Below are 22,093 nucleotides of genomic sequence, written 5' to 3'. Positions count from 1 at the left end.
TTTGAAATTGTTGTGAATAAGGATCCATTTATAGTTGAACATTCAAAATATTATTATTCGTTTATTTTATTATTAAAAATTATTACTCCTTTACATGGACAACAGAAATTTTTAATACTTCGTAGCAGTAGAAACAATTCGCAACACGACTCGCATCAGTGATTTCTGAATGATGGTTTTGGGAATTCCCTGTGTTTCACAAGAGTCAGACTAATCAGAATGCTTTTTGTTTGCATTTTCCTCTCTTGGAAAATTAAAAACAGCCTGTGCCGATTAATTGAGTTAGTTTTTTTTCCTCATTTCTATAATGTGTAGTGCTTTTCTGCTCAATATTTCCTTTTGCTGCAGCATGAATATTGATGCAACCTATTTGTAAATCATCTTTAATTCTTTATTTCTGTCTTGTCATGCCATTTATGTTTTTTCTTGTCTTCTCATGTTAATTTGCGCTATCCTCCTTTTGAAAGTACTCTACTCTTACAGCAGTCATTCTACTTCATATCATATCTTCTCCGTTTAGGATTAATCTCCAGAACGCCTACAGTGGCTGTGATGGTTTTAGTCTTTCAAGGATAATCGCGTAAACATGTAAGTTTTGCAGAGTAGACCTTGTTTAGACTTATCGTTCAATAAGGAGCCTACTTTTTGTCGTCTATAGACAGCTAATGCGATATAAAAGAAAAAAAATAAAATAAAAGCAACGAAAAGAAATGAAAGTTAAGGAGAAAAGACTCCATAATAGGTCAGAAGCACAAAGCACAAAGCTGAAGTTTTTTTACTGTAAAAAACTTGTAGTTTTTGACGTAGTTTTTCTTGCAATTCTATGGATATGTTAGTAAACCGTCGATTTGTGTTATCCGAAAACCATTTCTCCTCTGAAAACTAGTCGTCGACTATATTTATTCCCATTTGTACTTCTTACAATTTGATTGGACGAAAAACTGAACAGAAATTATGTCCAGCTTCTGATGATAAACCTATGAAAAAAGAGACTGCAGATTATTTCCAGATTTTACTCTCTTACTCATATGTATTGAGAAAGGGGATTTCCTTAAGATGTTAGCTTCGTGTTCCTCAATTCTTTAAAAAAGGTGAGATTATAATGAAAAAAGCGAACTTCTTGGAGTCACTTTCGTTTTATAATTTCCCCACAAACACTTGTGTAAGTGAAATTTTTCTGGACCGTTATGTTCTTTGAAGAATGGAACAAAAACAAACCTGATCTTTAAAACCTTTGTCGGTCTTATCTATTTTAGCGAAAATATTTCAGTGAGGCAAGAATAGTTACCACTGCCTTCTCTTACTACTTTACCTCGTATGGATCTCTTACGTATCTTCTGGATGACAAAAAAAAACCTCCTTAGACTTTCAGTTTTCACGCTCTCCAGTTCAAAGGCTTCCCAGAATCCAACGACTTGTTCATGTCACGTGAGATCACTGCACAACATTACGATACATATGTAGTTCTTAATAGGCGATATTTTTGTGGCATTTCAAAATCACGGGTCGAAGCTCTTGTCAAATTTCTGAAAAATGCATACAATTCAAATGATCTTGTTTAAGATTTATGATCTTCATCGTTAAGCCTCTAGCCCCTTTATCTCTTCCATAAACAGTGGGTGTTTATTAACATGTGGATATATTACTGTAATAAACTCAGTGGACTCTTCGAAAAATCCAGGCCTTTGCATATTGTTTATATAACATTAAAGAAACCTATAAATAAGGTGAAAAGAGGCGAAGAGTTTTTTCGCGTGCGACTGACGCCTGCGCTAGGGACGGCTCGCGATTTTATCCGAAAGGGGGCGTGTCGAGTTTCCATTACCACCCAACACGTTGCTTCTTCACACACGTTTGCCGTTCACCTATCGTTCCTCCGCTTGACTCGTAGCTACCTCATTCCTTAGTTGCTTCCTTGGTTTGAGGTGTTGAGCCGCCATACGGCTAATGGAACTGCATCGAGTGGTCGTATTGCTTTGCAGCATTTCATATGCATTTTCGGAAGGTAAGTGAGGAGGTCGGCAAAACACTGTACAGTAATTTCGAGTAATATGTATATTGGATATGTATATATTCTATTCATGTATATTCTTCTAACTGTAGGAACGGCATGTACCTGTGACAAAAGTTTTAAGCCAATGTGCGGAAGTGATGGTGTTACCTACGAAAATGTTTGTTTTCTCGAATGCAAATCCTCGCAAGGTGGGTGATTGGGCCAGTTGGATGTTAAGTAGGTTTGAATGTGCAATTGTAGACATCTCACACTTCAAAAAGCGGATGATTTATGTCTATTGGGGAATAATGGGTAGGCATTGATATGGATAAAGTGTCAGAACAGGCATTCAACAGCTGCATCTCACCCATCCCGTTCCACGCACTTCATTTGAACGTTGCCGAAACGAGAATGGATCCGCGTGAAGCGACCACACGCAAAAAACACTTTGTAAACCTCTGTGGTCAAAGAAAGAATAATGATCAATTCATAGTATATCCAAACATTTTCTTTTTCCCTCTCTTGCGAAAGTTTTCAGACCCTGGTGGCCTCCACGATTAAAAGTAGCAATTTTAGATTCTTTGAGTTGTTCGCTAGAGGTGACCTCCAGAAAAGATTAATAACCTATGAGAGAGGTTGTGTATATGAGAGGAGGCTGTGAAGACTGCCGCTGCCAAGAAATTAACGTTTTACTGCATAAAATTGCTGGTATTCGAGGCTCTACACTTTATTCCTTTCGCGTCGCAGATTTCCATATCTAGGCTTACCCCCGTATTTTCGTACTCTTATTGCTTTCAGAACATATCTTGCTGATTATCTTCGTCGTGCTTCATTTTTGTAGATTTTTAGCTTTTGAAAATTCATTTCATTTCTTTTGTGATTCTTAAATGGAACCTTCCTTTTTATTAGTACGGTACTGAATGGTTTGGTATTTGGTAGAAATATTCCAAAATACCATCTTTAGCGCAAAAGGAAACGTCTTAGGTGTTTTCGAATAGTTCGAATTTTTTTGGTGTCTGTATTTTCAGAGTTTTTCAATATCTCTTATGGACATTTTCTTATTTACATCTTCAAGAGGATTCCTTCCTAATGTCCAAATAACATGGAGATGATCCGATTGTTACAGTCTCTGCTAGCAGCCTGGGGAAATTTTATACAAAGGGCAACTCATTTTCAGCTTTTTTTTTCATTTCCCAACGTTGCTACGCCTTTTCCTCACTCAGTTATTGGTAAAACGTCAACTTTAAGAGGATTTTCTTCCTTATTTTCATGAAGATGAATGTGGATTATGCATTCCTGCATTTCAATACAATTTAAAAATAGATAATTCTGCTTCTATTTCACAAAAAGAAATGCCTTAATACCTCTTAAAAATGGTTGGCGTCGATTTTCTCATAAGTATCCTTGGTATATCCTCTTCCCTTAATGGTTCTGGAATCCCTCCAAGTATTTATACAATCCTCTGGATCACAACCTCTCCTCCTTATTAGACTCTAAGAAAAAAGTGATTAATTTTGCAACTTGCCGTGATATGGAAGTCTAGCTGCGTTATTCTTCTATTGACTCTTCTCCTTTCTTCATTTTGTTCTACTTCGATCAAAGACTTTGAACTATGCAAGTGCTAATTCACTTAGATATTATTCTTGAAAAAAAGTGATTTTTGACCGTTTTTTTTTTCAGCAGTCGTCTTGTCATTATTTCACTACTGGTTGCTATGATTTTTAGTAGCGGAAAGTTCTATTTCAGTGAGCAGTAGAGCTCGAAAAGAGCTCAGTCCCTCAGAAATTTACTATTTAGTTTTCAAGAATGTGCGGCACTGTATAATCATTTAACTGCGCGCTAACACTGAGCAGTGACCTTGTCAGTAAAAATGTTAAATCGCTCTCAGTGTTAGTTCTTTTTTGTACGATTTGCGGGAGAACCTTTCCATTACATTGTTATACAGCAAAAGGAAAGGCTCAGTTGGCTTGCAGTCACAGCGTAGATGTTTTGCGCTAACTTTCTGTTTCTTCACGATGTTTTTAACATCGGCGAAAGCACACCGCGTGCAGCGAGATCGTAAACCGTTTAGGCTTCGCCCGTCGCTTATGTTCACACAAACGCGCATGTGCAGGTTGCGCAGGTTCGCGCTTCACTAAAGCAGTGCAATTAGATACCGTAGATTATGAGATAAGTGCATCGACTCGGTTTTCCTCAAAACTCGAACTACAACAAAAGACGTGTGTGATGTCGGCTTTCTCGATCCACAACTCCCAAATAAGAGAATGTACAAAAAATAAAGAAGAAAAACTTTTAAAATCTCTGTTCCTCATTCACACTTGTTTAGGAGTAAAATTAGCATATCCTGGAACGTGTTGTCCGAAGAATGTGTGCTCACCGCACCGAAGTCCAATATGTGACAACTTTGGCAAGTTTTTGTTTTGATTTTGTTTTTTCACAAGTAATTCCAATACCTTTTACAAATATGACAAGTTTCTCTGGTTTTAAAGGTGGAGTCAAATCATTCTTACAGTCTTTGGTGTCCGTATATCTACATCACTTGTCTGACAGATCTAAATATAGAACAAATTCTAAGGAAAAATACAATAAACTTGAAACCACAATAATTCATAACTAAGAAACGGAACAATAATTTCACAGATCCATGTTTTGGCTACTATTTTGTTGTCGGATACCGTTTGCTCATTCTTTATTCACTCACTCTTTCTCGTACTTATTACTTTTTTTCTATTTCTTAAATAGCTGACCTAAGTTTTTTCACATTAATCTTACACATACACACACGTGTATTCACTCATTCTATGATGATTTTTTTGTATACTTTTGAAATCGAATTCCACAGGACCTTTTCATAAAATGACTTCTTAATAAGAGAACTGTTCTCAGGATTTCCTCTTTACATCTAAGCGCTTTATCTTTACGTTTCATTCTTTAGAAATGTCTCTTATTTTTTTCTTTCTATACGCTGATAGAGCACTATGAGTTTCCATTGATTTTCGGAACATACTCTTCTGTTCTACATTTTCTATTCAGAATCTTTACTACATATATTCGCTAGAAACCTATGTACGCTTACTTGACCAGTCAGTGAGCTACAGAAAAAAACTTCCTTAGTGCCTCTTATCTACGTTTATGCAGCAGCAAACATTTTTTAAACGTCAGAATATTGTAGTTATTTTAGAACAGAATCTTGCATATTTTTCTTTTTTTGCATGGTTTTCAATTTTACAAGATTTGCTATTTAAGAAGAACTTTTACACTATGGAAAAAAGTTGTTGCCCATTTGGTGAAGTGTTCCTTTCTTGCTGAGCGTAAACCTTTTTTTGAAATTTGAAAAAAAAACCGGCATCGCATAAAAACTATAACATGTCCATTAGAAATAATATATTTTATTTGCATCAGACTATCCAATCTATCGTTTTAGGTCGTACTCACGTCAACGAGTGTGTTTTCTCTAGGGTCCAGTGTCTTGTTCGAAAGACTAGCGGTAGAATTTTAAACAAGGTAAAATTTTAGTGGCGAACGTGCAACAATAGTATAGGATTTTATTCATTAGGAACATGATGGTGAATGTTTGGCAGCTGAAAGGAAGTCAGAAGATTGTGATGCACCGTGCATGTATAGCAATGATACTGTTTGCGATGAGAATGGTATTACACATGCAAATGAGTGCAAGTGAGCGACATTTATGACCTGGAAATTGGTCCTAAAATTTTATTCCTAAATATTCAGCTTCAATTTCGTTTATACATCTCAAAATATACTTATTTGTCTCACTCACGTCCTTTTAAAAAATATGTATTTGTTTTGATGAGGTATTTTGGCCTATGGTTTAGCTGCCAGCCGCTTCTTTGTTATTTAATAACATTCTTTAATGGGGCTTCTCATAACTAACTTGTTAGAAGTGCTGTTGATTTGTGACCTATCAGATGGATCATTTATAGGTTTGAGCGATTGAACTGCTTGCTGCGAAAGGCTGGAAAACCAGAGATTTTGCTTCATCATTACGGAGAATGTCAACAAGAAGGCGTAGGATCGATAGTAGCCCAAGACGGTAGGATTATATGTGTGAACATATTCTTAAGAAAAAGCAACTAAGTGCAATGGAAGCAATTTTCTAACTTAGATCTGTCAAATAATGTTGAAGGCAGTGGTTTCGAAACGCAAAAAGAGACAGCGATCGAAAGAGACAGCACAGGTTCGTATAGAGTTTCTATCTTCTTTTTTAAATCTACATAGTTTAAGGACTTGTATCGTTTATGGAAAGTATTTAGAAGTTGAGGTGCTACGCCCTAATAGAAAACAGGCTACCGGCGCACATAATGGTGACGTGAAGCTTCAACAAGCATCGGAAGATAAACGAGCTGTCAAAGCGCGGGCGATCCCATCGTTGTTCCTGGATGATGTTGACGCATTGTCAAAGACCAGAGAGGATAGTTTTGGAATAAAGCACTCAGCAAGGAGTAGTTCGGTAGAAAGGGATCTACCGATGGCATCTCGACCTAATGAAGAAAATACCTATGCTAGTATAAGCGACGATTACCTGTTGAAGCTCAGGTGATCCTTTTTCCCTGAATCTGCTTTAAAAACGTTAATCTTTGTTTCGGAATTGTACAAAACAACAGGGCACACCAGGTTCTCAAAATGACCTCTTGCTTAGGTGAAATTGCACTTTTGCTTGTTTTTTTTTAAATATATTTGCCGATATTCACATTATGATCAATTATGGGAATGTTTTTCTCCTGAACGTAAAGTCTTCTGAGAGTGGTTGGACATGTTGTGCCCTACGATTCTCCGTCAGTAGCTTATTTAAAGGACTGGGAGACTAATAGCCGTAATTGGGTTAGAAGGATTCCTTCCAAGATGAATGGAATTGTACTTTTCGGAATATTGAAGGTGGAGTGTTAACGTGAAGAAAGAGAAAACGTAGTACACAGGGATTTAGCGAAAACGCTACAGTCAGGAATCGCCAAAATGTGGGGAGACCTCTTTCAGAAATATTTGGCCCGGATTTCTATTTGTTCTCAGAAAAGAAGAATTGTGCTGCGCCGTTGTATCCTTGGATTACACATACATTGGCGTAACATTCGAAAAAGCTTATTATAAACGTTCTTAATGATGTATAAACGTCTAGTTTCTGTTTCGGGAACTGCTTATTTTAAGTTAAACAAACACTAAAGTTTTCCATTCGTTTTCTTTTCTCTTTTTTTTCTGGGTATATCACAATTATCCTCGATGATGTGAGATCCTCGAACATGCAGCACCGCTTTCTATCAGTAAGCTTCCTTGTACAAGACGCACTTTACTTTCAAAGCTTATCAGCTAATAGCGAAGCTATAAGTTTGAAAATTAGGGATACAAAGAAAATGATTTGACCAGATCCGTTTCCAACAATTCTTTCACTGTTACTATTTTCAGACTCCCATCGGATAGCACTGAATCAACAAACGAAGATGTGCTGGCGAAAACAATGACATCTACAGCGCCTGCAAAGGCAGTTTCAGTTTCCGCAATTTTGCAGGTATAGTGTGTTAGCGCGAAATGACCGAGATGGTCGACTAGGCGATGCTCATCGCCGATCGGCGTCATTGGAACAAAACCGATTCGATTACGCGCCACTCAATTTAATGTATCGAAGAGAGTGCTTGCCATTGTGATGATCGGGGTTAGAATTGAAAGTGAGAAATATGAGGGAAATAGTCGATTTTCTTTGCTGCCAGTATAGTGACATCGTCACCTACATGCAGAAGCATCGACTCGATTATTCGAGTGTCCAGTTTCAGCCATTTGACTTGACACAACCATGTTCGGCGGCCGAATGTGACAAGACGAAAAATCCCGTATGCGATTCAAACAACCGGACACATAAGAACATGTGCCTGTTCAAGTTCTTCGCTTGCAAGGTTTGTAATAAACTTCTAATGAAAAAAAAGTGGAAGGCGATTGTTTCTTGATTCAGGTGCACCGTCTTGGCGGTAAGGTTGTTGAGCTTGCCCACATCGGCGAATGTACGGCTCATGCGAAAACGGTGAGCAGTCACGTCACCTCAATTCCTCCTGATTAGCAAATTATTTCGGGAAGAAAAGTCTCATCGCTCATTGATACGATGTACTATTCTCCAACTCAAAAGCAATGTTTTCTTCGTAAATATAAGAAAGATTAGTTACAGTTCAGTACAGTTGTTTGACAGTTTATCGGTAGATTCTGTTGGTAACCTATGTGGAAGTATAACCTTTGGAGAAGGATCTAGAGAAATTATCACTGGCTAGGCATAATTTAATATTCAATAAGAACTTTTCAAGTACTTCAAGAATAATAAGATGTTTTAAGAACTATTGCCATTTTTTATCTGTCTGACTTTTCTCTAGGAGCGAGAATCTGTATTCTGGAAAATTGTTGTGACCTTTCAAGATATGTTTCTTTTGCTTGTGATTTGTTTGAGCCGATAGATCATCAGCAAAATCAAAATATTCTTAAAGGTCAAGAAAGGGAAGCACTTAGACGTAAAGCCATGGAATTTCGGTGTTTTATAAACTTTAACATTCATATTATTCCGAATAAACGAGAAGATGTGGGAAAACGGTAATTGTATGAATTTGGAAGAAGTTAAGTGGTTATTTAGTCACTGATCATGAAGTGATCTTTATGGATGTATATGTCCGTCAGAGATCAATAACATACTCCACGCTTTCTTTCTAGAATTTTCCCTTGGTAAGCGCTAATCTTACTAAACTTTGTCCGAACTCAATATTTGTTTTCTAGAATCACAAATTCTTTCGCTAAAGTAAGAACTATTCTTTTTTTTTTGCCTATGTGGAGTTTTTTGTTTTCAATGGAATAAATTGATAGCTAAGAACACATTGTTGTTCTATTATCTTCTTTTGATGCCTTGTTATCGAACCTCGTCAGTCGTCTCCTTGATCTGGTTCGTTTCAAGATCCTTCACTCATATCTAGGAAATTTGGAAAGAATTACGTAAAATTCATACATCTGGTGTTTGAGTTCAAGAAAAGAATAACTAAAATATTATAAAGGATGCTAGGAACTACTAGGAAATGACACATTTCTCACAGTGGAAAGAATGTGAGGATTTTAGGCAGACCCTGCGTGCCCTCCTTGTCCAATTACTAAGTCTGATGTTCTCGTATGTGACAACCTTAATAAGGTAAGAACGTTGTATTGAAACGTAAGAATTGCTTTCGACTGAGGAGTGCTTCTTATTGTCGACAGAAGCTATCTAGTCTTCTCCAGACTCATGATTCTCTATGTGCTCTGGCACATTTCAACTGTTTACAAAGGACGCTTAATGAAGATGAGCGGGTTCTGATTCATATCGGCAGATGCCATTCCAGAAGTCTCAGTTTTTCATTGAAGGTTAGCTTTTTTTGACTATTTAAGAGTTTGCCTAGACTTCTAGAACAAAATTTTCACGTTTAATAGTTTTCTTTTGATGAATTAAATAAATTACATCATTCAAGATTTATTCTTCGTCATAATTCCCCGTCTCTCCTTTTCTGTGCCGTCAAGGTTCAAGTTTTTTTCTTTTCTGAGTAATTGCCTTCATATCCAGTTCCATCCGTGCACTCTTCTGACATGTTGTGTCTACTCCATTCAGAAAGTCTACGTTTCGCTACGCATAATTTATTGTCATATTCTTTCGAAGTGTTTTTAAGTTTTAAACAAGTTCTCGGTTAATGCACACAATCAACGAAAAACGTGCCGGTTTAATAGACCAACTAAATGGTTACTGCTCTTTGATAAAACAGAAATCTTGTTGTTGTATAATTAAATGTAACATTTTTCTAATTTTTTTAGTGTAACAATTACTTGCAACCACAATATCCTACTTTAGAGGAAGGAATATTTAATATTGAGGGTTATACAGACCTTTTTTATTCGACTCATATGAGGTTAATGCAGTGACATGAGTTCGCTGTTGAGAAAAAAACGAAAATTGTATTTTTTTACAGGATGAACAATGTCCAATTAGGTGCTCGACTGAACAGCATCCAGTGTGCGATACTCAAGGAAACACGCACAAAAATCTCTGCCACTTCCAGAGGACAAACTGCCACTTGAGGAAAGTAAGTAACTTGAGCTATCTTTTTTTTTTATAATTTGGAGAATCTTAGGTTTTTTCCCGAATTCTGGAATGCTATCATCGAAAAGAACAAGCATACTCTACCGTTTATTTACGTTACGTTTGGCAGATTTATTCACTTATTTCTTAATTTCTTAGTCCATCTACGTAACCTTCAGATCGTCCTCTCTCCATTCGAAAAATATAGCAATGATTAGAGAATACTTGTACCAGTCTGGTAATTACTCTCTTTCTCAATCCAGAAAGGCCGACCAGCTCCGATGTTGTTTGCATTGAAACCATGTATTGAAACGATCAACAGGATTCCTTCTCAAATCCCTCACAGAGAAAATAACGCTAGCAAGGTTGTTGTGGTGAAACTCGTCTAAAAATTTAATTTTATTTCTGTTTACTTTTGCAGGGAACATCTCCATTGCTCTCTCCTACTGCAAAAACGGAGAATCAACAGTCATGTTTGTTCAGATGTTTATTAATATTAATTAACTAACTATAGAAAGACTTAATTTCAGTAAAAACTACACAAAAGGGACTGTTTGAGTGCCCTCCACCTGCATGTACATTGGAAGGATTGCCAGTATGTGATAGCCAAGGAACAATGCATGAGTACGTCAGATCGTTAGATTTAGAGCCAAGAGCTCTACAACTCACAGCATCGTCATCTTGCTTCTTCGAGCAGTAGCTCCTATTTTTGTACGCTATCTTAGTTAGGACTGGAATTTTCTAAAGCAACAGCACTTCTTTTCCAACACTTTTTCACTTTACTTCTTTACAAGCGCACTATCTATAAAAATAAAGAGTAGGAATTAGTTGTAAATATTGAAAGAAAGCTGAAAACGTAAACAATGTGTTCCTCTTGTAGTGGATGCAGTGCATACCAGCTCTTGCTTCGTGCCAGCCAATCCTTTGAGAGGATCTCGCCGGAAAATCACGCGCACAGCGGCGCTTTCTTCCTTCTTTACGAACTTTTCATCACACAACATTTTTGAGTTTTTAGGACATCTCTTCTGAATAAATCTAAACTTATTTGATGTGCTGGCTAGTTCATGGAAGAGGTTTACACGGGGAGATCTAAACTTTGAATGCTTTTTACCCATGCTCGTTGTCTCTCCATTAACTTTTTGGTTTTTTATTTGCAGATATTGCTTCTTTTCATCGTATCCTTATCCTGGCCTTATATTTAGATTGATTCTTCAAGCACCAGAAACCTCTCCTCCAGATTCTGTGAATTCTTCTTTAGAACGAAAAAAAAAGATGCGTTAAAAAAACAGAATAATATATTGGCTGTGAAGTGTTGAATTTATACCATCCTTGAAAATGTTCCTTAGATAACCCTTTTTCTCAGTCATAAAATTTCCTTTGTGTAAAATTCAATATTGAAACAGCCTCTTTAACATCTTAAAGGCATCACTCCACAATCTGAGGTGCTACGGATTTCAGGTGGAGTATTCGTATACGGGATCGTAGATTATAAAGAGGGGGGTTAATCCGTCCATTTCTTCCAAATTGCTGTAAAAAATGGCCCAGAAGATACGGCTTCGGGCGTTCTGGCACACTATTTTCTACAAGCAGTTCGACTGGAGCGCGCCAGCCTTGTGCGGCGCCGCATCTTCCGGGACGTTTTTTACGGCAGTTGGGAAGAAATGGACGGAATTACCCTCCTATCCATAATCTACTATCCCATATAAGAATACTCCAACTGAAATCTGCACCACCTCATATTCGTGGGGTGATGCCTTTAAGCACAATACCCCTTTGAAGAATTTCAGGGGTTCAACCACAAACTTAAAGGCATACCCACGAAAGAAACTTAAGTGTTCACAGTTGATGTTAGCTAATTTTAGGAATGTTTGTATCTTCTTACATGCTCGTTGTCTCGCAGGCAGAGAAGGAATTAATCTTTCCATACAACCGGAGGAGAAGTGCTTGAAAACTCAATGCCACAAGGTTTTTTTTTTTTTTTTGAAAAGGGATATTTCTTTTGAAAGTATCCGGATATACGATAAATTTTTAGAAAGAGTGTCCATCACACGAGAAGCCTGTCTGCGGTAGCAATTTTGTCACGTTTAAGAATCTTTGTCACTTCAATAAGGAGCTTTGCAATGACGAATCGCTGTCGGTGTTGTTCTACGGTGAGTTTTCTGAGTATGAGAACAATCGAGTCTTTGTCGTTGCGAGGTATCTAATTCCTTAGCTTGGATCGTTTTTTCATGAACTTGATACCCAGCTGATTGGAGAGGGAAGCGGCGAAAAACCTGAATATTCATAAATGTCTATGCTTTTGTTATGAGGTTTTCAGGGATTTTGTTGGATTCAAAGAAAAAGGGGGAGGATCTTGATCATTGAATTCAAGGAGTTTTTATAGTTGACAAAAGCAAACTTGTCTGGCACAAGTTGTCATGTCTGTTTTAGATGAATGAGGGTAATTTGATGCTCTCTCGTGGTCCATGAAGTAGCCAGACGACATACGCGCGAGCATCCTAATATTGTCCCTTGTGGATTAAGATATTTAGAAATATGTAAATGAAAGTGGTGAACCATTAAGGAAAATGTGAGGAATGCCTACCTGCCCCATGCTCTCCAGTCCCATCGGACGCTCCAGATGATGTATTTGTTTGTGATGATGAGGGTTACACACGCACTATCTGCGAGTATCAAATGCTCAGCTGTATTGTGGAAAAAAGCCTAGGAGTGAATATAAGTATTCAGCACGTAAGTTTGTGAGATTTCTTTGTCCTTCGAATAGAAAAGATCTCAAATCCATGGGTTATTAACGCATATCTACAGGCTGGTCGATGTTGTGAAGAAAGCCTATCATGTGATCTCGAATCTTCATCACCTATCTGTGGATCCGACGGAAATACGTACCGTAACAACTGTTCACTTAGCATTGAGAACTGTCGGAATAGAAAGTTGCAAGTACCAGAGATCACAATTGCACATGAGGGTTCATGTGAGAGGTGTGCTAGAATAACGTTCCTTCTCTTTGAAATTTGTGTTTCTAGTGCAACGATTACTCGGAGAAAAAGCCTACTTTTCTTAAAGCATGAAAGAAGCATCCGATTCTATTTAATCCGCCTCCATGAAATAGGTCAAAACCATTGACAACATTTGATTACGACAAATATAGTAGTTTCGAGCGTTCTTATTTTTTCCTTTCGTTAGCATCTCACCATGTTTGTTTAAACAATCAGAGTTTATAAAAATTTCTTCATTTTCCTTAGAACTTAAATACTTTTCTAAAATTCTATTTAGTCGAATTTCCAAGAACTTTGCTGTTACAGTTCTCAGAACTTCGTCATTTGTCTTCATTTTTTTAAGTCCTTTTTTCAATTTTTCATCAATCCCACCAAAATGGATTCAGCATCTATCCCATCAAAATAATGCTAATCAAATCAAGTCAGTCTTTCCAAAATTTGTCTACGTTCTCAATAACCTTGTTTACAAAATCTTGAACAGCACTGCTTCTAAATTTTGTAAATTTTTTTGTTCACTGTTTGTAATGATGAAAAAGTAACCAAATTCCGGGGAATAACTCACAAAACTACTTCTTTCAAATTTCACGTGATATCTCAACGCTGTATTTCTAGGCTATCCACTTCAACAAAGGAAGCCAGGGAGGCGCTAGCAGCTCTTGAACGTTTAATCGAAAAAGGTCAGTAACACCTTTGTGACATTTAAAAAAAAAAACTACGATCTAATCTTCAGAATCAAAACCAGCTGTTGAAGCGTTTCCCGTGAACTGTCCCAGTGCATGCGAGAATATTTACGCTCCTGTTTGTGGTTCGGACGATGTAACCTATACGAACATCTGTCATTTGAAATCTGCCCAATGTCGTATGGAGTAGGAAATAACCTTAAAAGAGTCAATTCTTTGAGATCTTTATTATTTTCTTAAATTTATAGGTCAACCATAGGATTAGCTTACAATGGAGAATGCTGTACAATGGAATGTCCAAGCAATTTTAACCCTGTGTGTGACGATCAAGGGATAACCCATCAAGTATTCATAGATCTCTTTACCACGGATCGATTGGAGTAGTTATTAGTAATTATTACTTTTTCTTACAGAACCTATGCTTTTTCGGAAGAGAACGATGCATTGTTGAGAGGATCACTGGGAAAAATATCACCATTGAGAAATTTGATGTATGTGGTGACAATGCCTGTGACAAGCAATGTCCCATGACATACAAGCCTATTTGTGCCTCGAACGGTATGGGGACGTGTGAGATGCTTTTTTATAAGTGTTAAATCAATTTCAGTAATTTAGGTGAAACGATAGTTAATGAATGTCATCTCGAAAAACTAAACTGTTTCCTTGCCAAGAAAATCTCTTCAGGATCATTGATCTCCAAGCTTTACGAAGGTAAGTGGTGATGTCACTAATTATCTTCTCCGTATCTTAGAGTAATTAAACAAGTATATTACCACATTTATCCTTCTCCCTTAGGTGAATGCTGCACCAATGAGAACTGTGATTATGAGTTTTCTCCTGTTTGCGATTCAATGGGTGAAACGCACTCCAATGAATGTGTGTTCCGAAGGCATGCTTGTATACAGCGAAGACAGAATGACGTCACCGTTACTGTACAGTACAAAGTTGGTTCATGGCGCAGTTTTTCTTTTGCAGGAAATTATCTAATCACGTATCTTCCAAACAAAAGTTAAGTGGCTACATTTTCGAACAAATCAGGAAATAACGCAAAAACCACAAAATAATATCAAGAAACTGATTTCGGATGAATACATTCCATAGTGCTCTTCGAAATCGCATAGCAATGCCCAAAAACAGTCGAATATAACCTATGAGAATATGCTTCGACAGAATTTCTGATTGAATCGACTAAAGCTTGGGCATTTATGAACCAGTGAGGATCTCTGACACCTCCACTTCTTTCTTTTTTTTTTCTTGCCAATCCAAAGAGTAGAAAATTCAAAACTGATGGAGAGGTCGAATAATCGAAAATTTGGGAAGTTGAGCAAAAAGTAACTAGACCGTAAAACACTCGACCGTGCTGTATTTAAGCACATATTCCAGAAGAGGTTTGATGATGAGATGATTCATGATGCTGGATGTATTAGACAACATCATTAATAGAAATTTGTCCAAGGCATGATGTGGTTAAATGTGATCCTCAGACCAATTCTCTGGGAATAGTTGCAAGTTTTGTTTTAACATTATGCACGTGGTTACATTTTTTTATTTTATGGATATGGATAGCAATATCCTTGAGAGTTCTCAAGAAACATGTGGAAAATACAAAGCAGGGAAGTAATTAAGAAAGACCACTCCTTTCTTTCAGGGGCAGTGCTGCAGCAGACATTGTGAGCCTAGCTTTGAACCTGTCTGTGATGGCACAAGGACACATGAAAATATGTGTAGATTCAAGTATGTTGCTTCAAAAGCACTTTCTTAAAATAATCAGCAAGTGGTTTCCTTTTTTACAGGATTGCTCAATGTGAAGCAGAACGTCATGGACATGTACTAGCACTGGCATATGCTGGAGAATGTTGTCTACTGCCCACTGGAAAATGTGAACGTAGCGGTAAGGAACTATACCATTTACTGAAATAATCAAGAACAAGTACGACTATTTTTGAACCTATGTCCGCGGAAGTGAACAGGTCCTGTGTATGTTTCAATCTTCGGAATGAATATTGCAAACGCGATTCCTGAGTTTCTTTTAGAACTTTGAGATAGAAAAAAGACGTTCCGTGAAATTGTTTGTCCTTTCTCCGCGTGGTCTCAGAATGCATAACTTTAAAAGAACTAGAATAGGTTTTGTATTCATACATCACTTACATTTTTATACAAGTGCTTTTTTTTTACTTTTGAAAAAAGTTCGTACAGGCTGTGAGTTTCAGGTACCGTGTGCGATTCTGACGGCCAAACTCACATAAATGTATGCCATTTCCGACAAAAAAGATGCATCATGAATAAATCCATGAAAAAGACATTGACCATAGTTCATTCGGGTAAGACAAAATCTTCACAAATGTCGGACCAAAATACGAAAGATAAGCTTCTTTCCAGGAGAATGTTGCACTATTGAAGCTTGTCATAAGGGTGATTCGGCACCGGTCTGTGATTCACGCGGTGGAACTCACGCAACAAAGTGTCACTTCCAGAATACCAAATGTATCCACGACAAAATGCATCCAAATAATCCCATCAATTTGGCATATAGCGGTCAGTCGTTTCTGCTAACTTCTAACAATTTGAGGGAATCGAAAGTGAGGAACGATAATGAAATGCTGAGATATAACTACATAGTAATTATGTTCAAAATGAACTAAATCAGTCATTTGAAGGGGCTTTCACTGGGGAATCTTTTGTAAAATTTTTGTTTGTTCCTGGAAAGCAAGTGTTTTCAGAGCAGTCGTTCTTCGAATATTTGGAGAATAGTCGATTAGAGTTACAATAGTCGATAGGATTTCTGGCAATTTTTTAGGTGATCCCTTTTTTAAGGTGCCTGCTGTTCTAACAATTGTGACAACATTCCGGATGAGCCAGTGTGCGACCAACATGGTAATATGTACAGGAATCGATGTCAATTTAAGTACAAGGCATGCGAAAGGCGGAGAAGGTTGTTACCTATTAAATGAACTGTCCACCATACTTTCACGATAATCTTCGATTCCAGAGTGAATTCAATCCTATTGGAAACACCATGCCCTGAACGTAGGATTGTCCGAAGCTATTCGAGAATAACCTCTTGATTTCTTTAGTCACTAATAATTCCATTGTGCATACATTTGATTACTATGATTCAAATTTTCTACAATAGATATGTGTCAATTGATAACGGTTGATTTGGATATCTCTATTATGCTTGTTTATTAGGACTTGTGCTCCTAGACTTCGCTTCCAATACGGCCAAATGGCTTTCCACTTCATTCACCCGATTCCCTAGAACTCTGAAAATATTCACTTAAATAATACGATGTGATTTTTGATTCTACTTCAGGGTCAAGAAGAAAAAACTCACTTATTTGCTCTTCTGAGATGTGTCAAGGCCATTTGTTTATCATTACACAAATCGAGTAGTATAGCAGTAATTGCTTTATAATCATTGTCATCAAGTTTAATTGCATGAGAAGATAGTAATTCGCGTACTGAAATCATCTTGTTCTTGTTTTGATTTTTTTTTCGAAAAATTTTCGTAAGAAGAATGTGAATAAAACAATAAATCTACTGAACAATGTTCAACTTCAGTTGAGTGTAGAAAGAGGAATGTCGGAACAGGAAATCCATAACGAGCGTTCTATAGGAGCAAATTACAGATCTCAAACTTAGGTCCCTCAATTTTTAAAATAAATAAGTATTTCCACTTTTTTCCCATATATTGATTGATTGATGTGCTTTGATTAATTTACGTTTGAACTATGGTGACTGACATAACCTGCTGGCTTCCAGCACGTAGCATCAACGTCATAGCCTACGTGATCATATGCACTAATAGCTCAAAAACGATCTGTTTTGATCTATCGCCTCCATCTAACCGAAAATATGGTAGATTTAACGTACTTTGTGATGATATGCAGTGAAAACGTGAGAAAGAAGTTCCCGCAATTAAATCTAGACAAATTGTTAAGCATTAACATACATCTAATTTTTCCTGTAGGATTATCATAAAATTGACTAAAAAATCAATGAAGAATCGCACTGGCAACAGTGGGTATCTGGCCCAGAACACAGAGTGCGCAGAAATCTGTTGCTCTATGAGTTTACCGAGGTTAACGAGTTAGGTTTTTACTTTTTTTTTAACCGATTTACCGAGTTTATCCTGTCTTACCAATGATTTTTACATCATAAAAAAAGAAATATATGATAATAAAATAAGAAACAACAGTATATACTCACTTTGTTTCATATTCACAACAGCTACGCTGCTCTTCTCACCAAGAGAGGAATCCTGACTGGCAACTGTCTTGGTCTGAAAATAGCGGGAAAAAATATTTTAAGAGTAATAAGGTATTTTATAGATAGTACAAAAAATCATTGAACTTCTTACATGTAGAAAAAAATAGTAGGAAAAAAATCCTGGAAGCTGAAGTTCTTGTAGGAAAAAATCTTATAAGGGGAAGCCCATTCTTGGAAGAGGAATCTCGAGAAATTATTATTAACTAAACTATAATCTTCCATTCAATATCATTTCATAGTAGTTCATTAGCAGTAAGATGATTTTAGAGCCACAATCCAATTTTTATCCGTCTAATTCTCTTTTACGAATGAGGAACAATATTTCGGAAAAAGCACTGATTTAAAAAAACTTGGTAGATTTTATGTTGAATAGTTACTAACTTCTCCATTGTGATATCATTTGTAGCTGTCTGGAACAAATCTAAAATTACTAATCGATAGCCAAATAGCGAAAGCTGTAGCTTAGAGATTGAATTTCCAGTATGAAACAAATACAAACAACATACAAGCAAACACAACAAAATAAGAGGAAGAAATGAAAAATTTTGCCAGATATCGAGACCTAATGAATATTTCTATCGTGGCAAGCGCACGACTCTATCGATCATCGGTATTTGCAGTCTGTGATCTAACTTGGTGTGGTCGTATCGGATTTTCGTAGATCAAACTACCTTGCGGGTAATTAGATCCTACTTTTAGAGCGGAAACATTTCCAAAATCGATAGTCGCTGATGTTTTCCCACTTTCTTCCCAACTGTTCTGTTGTGAATATTCAAAGAAAAAATAAGGAAATTTTAAATCGATTTCTTTTTCTAAACAACAAAAGAATAAGTTAGATATAGCAGACTGAATGTGTTTTTGGGTAGCAGTTGGTCACTCAGGATGGAATTTACAGCAGACAAAACGGTTTCAGGAAAAAAGGACTACTGTGAAAAAATCGGGAAGAATATGAGATCCAAAAGTGGAGTGGCGAAATATTCTAGAAATGAAAAAGGAACTTATAAAAATTACTTACCGTAGACGGGCTTGCTTCAGTCATAGCTCGATACTTAGAAAGTGTTGCTTTCATCGTTTCACTTTCCTCATTAGCTGAATCCAAGCGAGCTTTTAGGAACCGATTTTCAGCAACAAGACTATCCAGATCTTCTGCTACCTGAGATCACTTCCGGTCAATAATGCACACATAACCCACCTAATAATAATATAATAAATATCTAGTAATAATAATAGTAATAATAATATCTAACAATAATAATATCTAAATAAGGGCTCTAACAGCTTTGAGCTATTAAAACAACAATGTAGGGAAAAAGTGAGAAAAAGCATGAGAAATAGTTGCTGTAGAGAGAAGTGCTGGAGACCAGATCTCGCACAGAACAGAAATTTGCAAGCTAAAATTTTTTGGGGAGAGAATAAACTTACCCGTCGTGGATCCCCGTTCAAGAGAAAAGCCATCTCTGTACTTAGACGTTCAACTTTCTTCACTAAAGCATCACGCTCTAGGACAAGCTCTTCCTTGATTCCAAGAACAGTGTGAAGGTCCGTCTCAATTTGTTTGAACTGCAAAACAAAAAACTAATTTTGAAATGATATTTGTATGACTACTCACTTCCTTATACAACTTTTCATACTTTCCGAGTTCATCTTCGTCAGATCCAATGCCTGATTTTTTTCGAGAAGTTTCGTCAGTTGCTGCAACTGTCGCTCCCTCAAGATTTGCAATCTGAATCGTTGCATTTCTCTGGTTTTTATTCACTTTTGTATCCTTCTGAGGTAAGAAATAAAAAACGACGAACCTCATATTTAGCAATGCGTTGTCGAAATAATTTGCAGTCCTTTTGTAGGTCGTACTTTTCCGATTTCAGCTCTTCGTTCTCGTTTCGTGCAGCGGATAGCTCTTTCTTGAGAGCATCAACTTCATCAATTAACTTTTGTTTTTCAATCTTGAAACTTGTTTTAATGTCCACTTCATTCTTAAAAAGGAACATCATTTAGAGGTTTTTGTAGATGAAATCAAGGTGATTTGCTCACCGCTGCATACTTATGGACTTCTTGTTCTACTCGTTCTAGATTTCGTTCCAATGTTAGTGATCTCGCCTTTACTAATCGATTCTCTTCTTGTGATAATTCCAGATCTCTCCCTAATCTAACGATAGTTTCTGTCTTGGTGTCAACTCGTGCTTGAAGTTGTTGAACCTGGATGATGTGAAATTCACATTTGACGTTAGAAACGTCTAGAAAAGTAGTGGTATCAGAATAAAAAAGATAGGTTCTGAAGGACGTTAAAAACAATCTCAAAAGATACATATCGATAGCACGAAACGTTTCCAGATATTTTATTTACTTCTTATTTATTTACTTTAAAAAAGAAAGCATCGTGATCATTAGAAGTTTGGTTGGTACAAAAGGAACGTAGTTTTTTTTTTTTTCATAGTTTCTATCCTCATTGAGGGAATTCTAGTTAACATGTGTAACGGTCCATAAAAAGATGTTTGTCAAATGTTCTATTCTCACACCTAAATCGGAAGAAGAAACAACAAAGGAAAGAATTTCACGTTCAGCTTACAGATTGAGAAAATCTCTAATTACGACTATTTCATTCAGAGAATATTTTGGACTTTTCTCTGGCAATAAGGGTTCGGAGGTAGATTAGAAAACTTTGGGGAGGATATCAACGATCTTCTGGGGTTTTTTTTTTGAACAACTAGAAAACACCATGATCTTCAATAAATGTACTGTAGGATGATTTTGAAGACCGACAGATCATGCAGATCAGAGGGATCACGTGACATGGTCATGCTCGTCGAAGGTGAACGAATTCGTAAGTTGGGCGCGAAAAGAGCGATAATGACTGGGATATTTTAAGGACACCAAAAAAAATTCAAAATTGCAATATTTCACGTTCTAGTGTTTTTCGCTACTCTTCTTGTAAGCTGCTCAATTAAACATTGAGTTTGCACAAAATTTCAGCGGCAAGAAACAACAGACATATTGATTGACTTTCGAGTTTTTGATCGCTTGAAATCTAACTTTTCATGAGATTTTTGCTCACTCTTTGATCCGTAATGTTTAAGTAAAAGCCGTCAATACTTACGATACTGACAGTAAACAACATACCGTTCATAAATACTGTTTTCAAATTAATTACTAAGAAAACCACAATGTGTCCGATCACCATAAAAAGTTGTTGCTATCAAATACTATGTTTAGAAGGGGAATTGTAGTCAGTCTACAAATTTGAGCTTATTTTATTTCGGTACAAATTTTGTTCGCACTTTTTCTAATCGCACGTGCCTACATCCGAAAAAAAAAAACCACTGATAGACCATTGAACATTTCGCATCGCACAAACAAATTTCGTAATATAATACGATAAGCTAATAAGACGTGCAAATAATAGAAAATAGGCTATAAAAAAACCGTCAGTTTCCTTATTGGCATCTAAACATTGAGTTCCTGGATGATAATACCATGAATATCTCCCAACCTATTGTAGAGTTCACAATCCTTATCAAACAACTTGAAGAAAAGTGTAGAAAGGAACATAGAAAACAGAAGAAAAAATGAACAAACAGTCCAAAAAGGATACCTTTTCTTGCAGCCGTCTATATTCCTCGACGGACACCTTGGATGAACTTGGAATCATGAAGTTCCCAAGGGAGACACATCGAGACCTATAGAAGAGGAAGAGCCAGAATCACGTGGATTTCGCCTTGCACTAGTTCAAAGAGGATCAGCAACGTCTTCTCGAGGCGATATGGTGTAAAATGCCTTCGAGGGCACGGAGGTCCCTCCTGCTTTCCAGTATTGATTTCTCCATAGTCTCATTGCATTGACTCAATGCTGACACTCTTGCCCTCCCGTTAATAGGTCACTGAGAATGTCTTCAGCTTTTAATTCATGAATCAAGAGTGTTCCTACTTAAGGCGCTTAAGTCGTTTATACTTTAAAGTACTCTTAACCTTTATTTATATTCCGCAGATAACCACATTTTTTCTGGGTTAAATAAGTACGAAAAGACCTTTTTTGATGAGACTTCCATAATAGTGCTTCACTACAGGAACAATTTTCCAGA

The 22,093-nt window shown here is 36.8% G+C and overlaps 2 protein-coding genes across 2 annotated transcripts; one reads left to right on the top strand and one right to left on the bottom strand.

The window, feature by feature from the left end:
• Window positions 1-1,947: 1,947 nt before the first annotated feature.
• On the top strand, window positions 1,948-16,814 carry RB195_026145 (uncharacterized protein; the record flags this gene model as incomplete). Its single annotated transcript, XM_064214571.1, has 33 exons — window positions 1,948-2,005; window positions 2,104-2,202; window positions 4,320-4,400; window positions 5,418-5,497; window positions 5,550-5,668; window positions 5,938-6,047; window positions 6,120-6,191; window positions 6,268-6,550; window positions 7,412-7,514; window positions 7,777-7,896; window positions 7,953-8,021; window positions 9,090-9,158; window positions 9,245-9,367; window positions 9,964-10,077; window positions 10,337-10,438; window positions 10,495-10,546; window positions 10,604-10,697; window positions 11,936-12,038; window positions 12,106-12,223; window positions 12,637-12,803; window positions 12,879-13,051; window positions 13,682-13,746; window positions 13,800-13,935; window positions 13,998-14,094; window positions 14,163-14,307; window positions 14,365-14,460; window positions 14,545-14,693; window positions 15,398-15,483; window positions 15,543-15,640; window positions 15,960-16,070; window positions 16,129-16,284; window positions 16,564-16,681; window positions 16,739-16,814. The coding sequence occupies 33 exons, from the start codon at window positions 1,948-1,950 to the stop codon at window positions 16,812-16,814; spliced, it is 3,642 nt and encodes a 1,213-aa protein (XP_064070452.1).
• A 107-nt stretch (window positions 16,815-16,921) lies between these two features.
• On the bottom strand, window positions 16,922-21,664 carry RB195_026144 (uncharacterized protein; the record flags this gene model as incomplete). The annotated part of the gene is made up of 9 exons (XM_013451250.2): window positions 16,922-17,012; window positions 17,084-17,210; window positions 17,959-18,031; window positions 19,034-19,171; window positions 19,441-19,578; window positions 19,628-19,741; window positions 19,815-19,991; window positions 20,050-20,214; window positions 21,608-21,664. 9 exons carry the CDS (start codon window positions 21,662-21,664, stop codon window positions 16,922-16,924), a joined length of 1,080 nt encoding a protein of 359 aa, XP_013306704.2.
• Window positions 21,665-22,093: the final 429 nt, after the last annotated feature.

This window comes from Necator americanus, chromosome X (genome assembly GCF_031761385.1).
Source record: "Necator americanus strain Aroian chromosome X, whole genome shotgun sequence".
In the NCBI taxonomy this organism is placed as follows: Eukaryota; Metazoa; Nematoda; class Chromadorea; order Rhabditida; family Ancylostomatidae; genus Necator; species Necator americanus.
The sequence above is the reverse complement of the archived record's forward strand: the minus strand, read 5'-3'. Positions and strand labels throughout refer to the sequence as shown.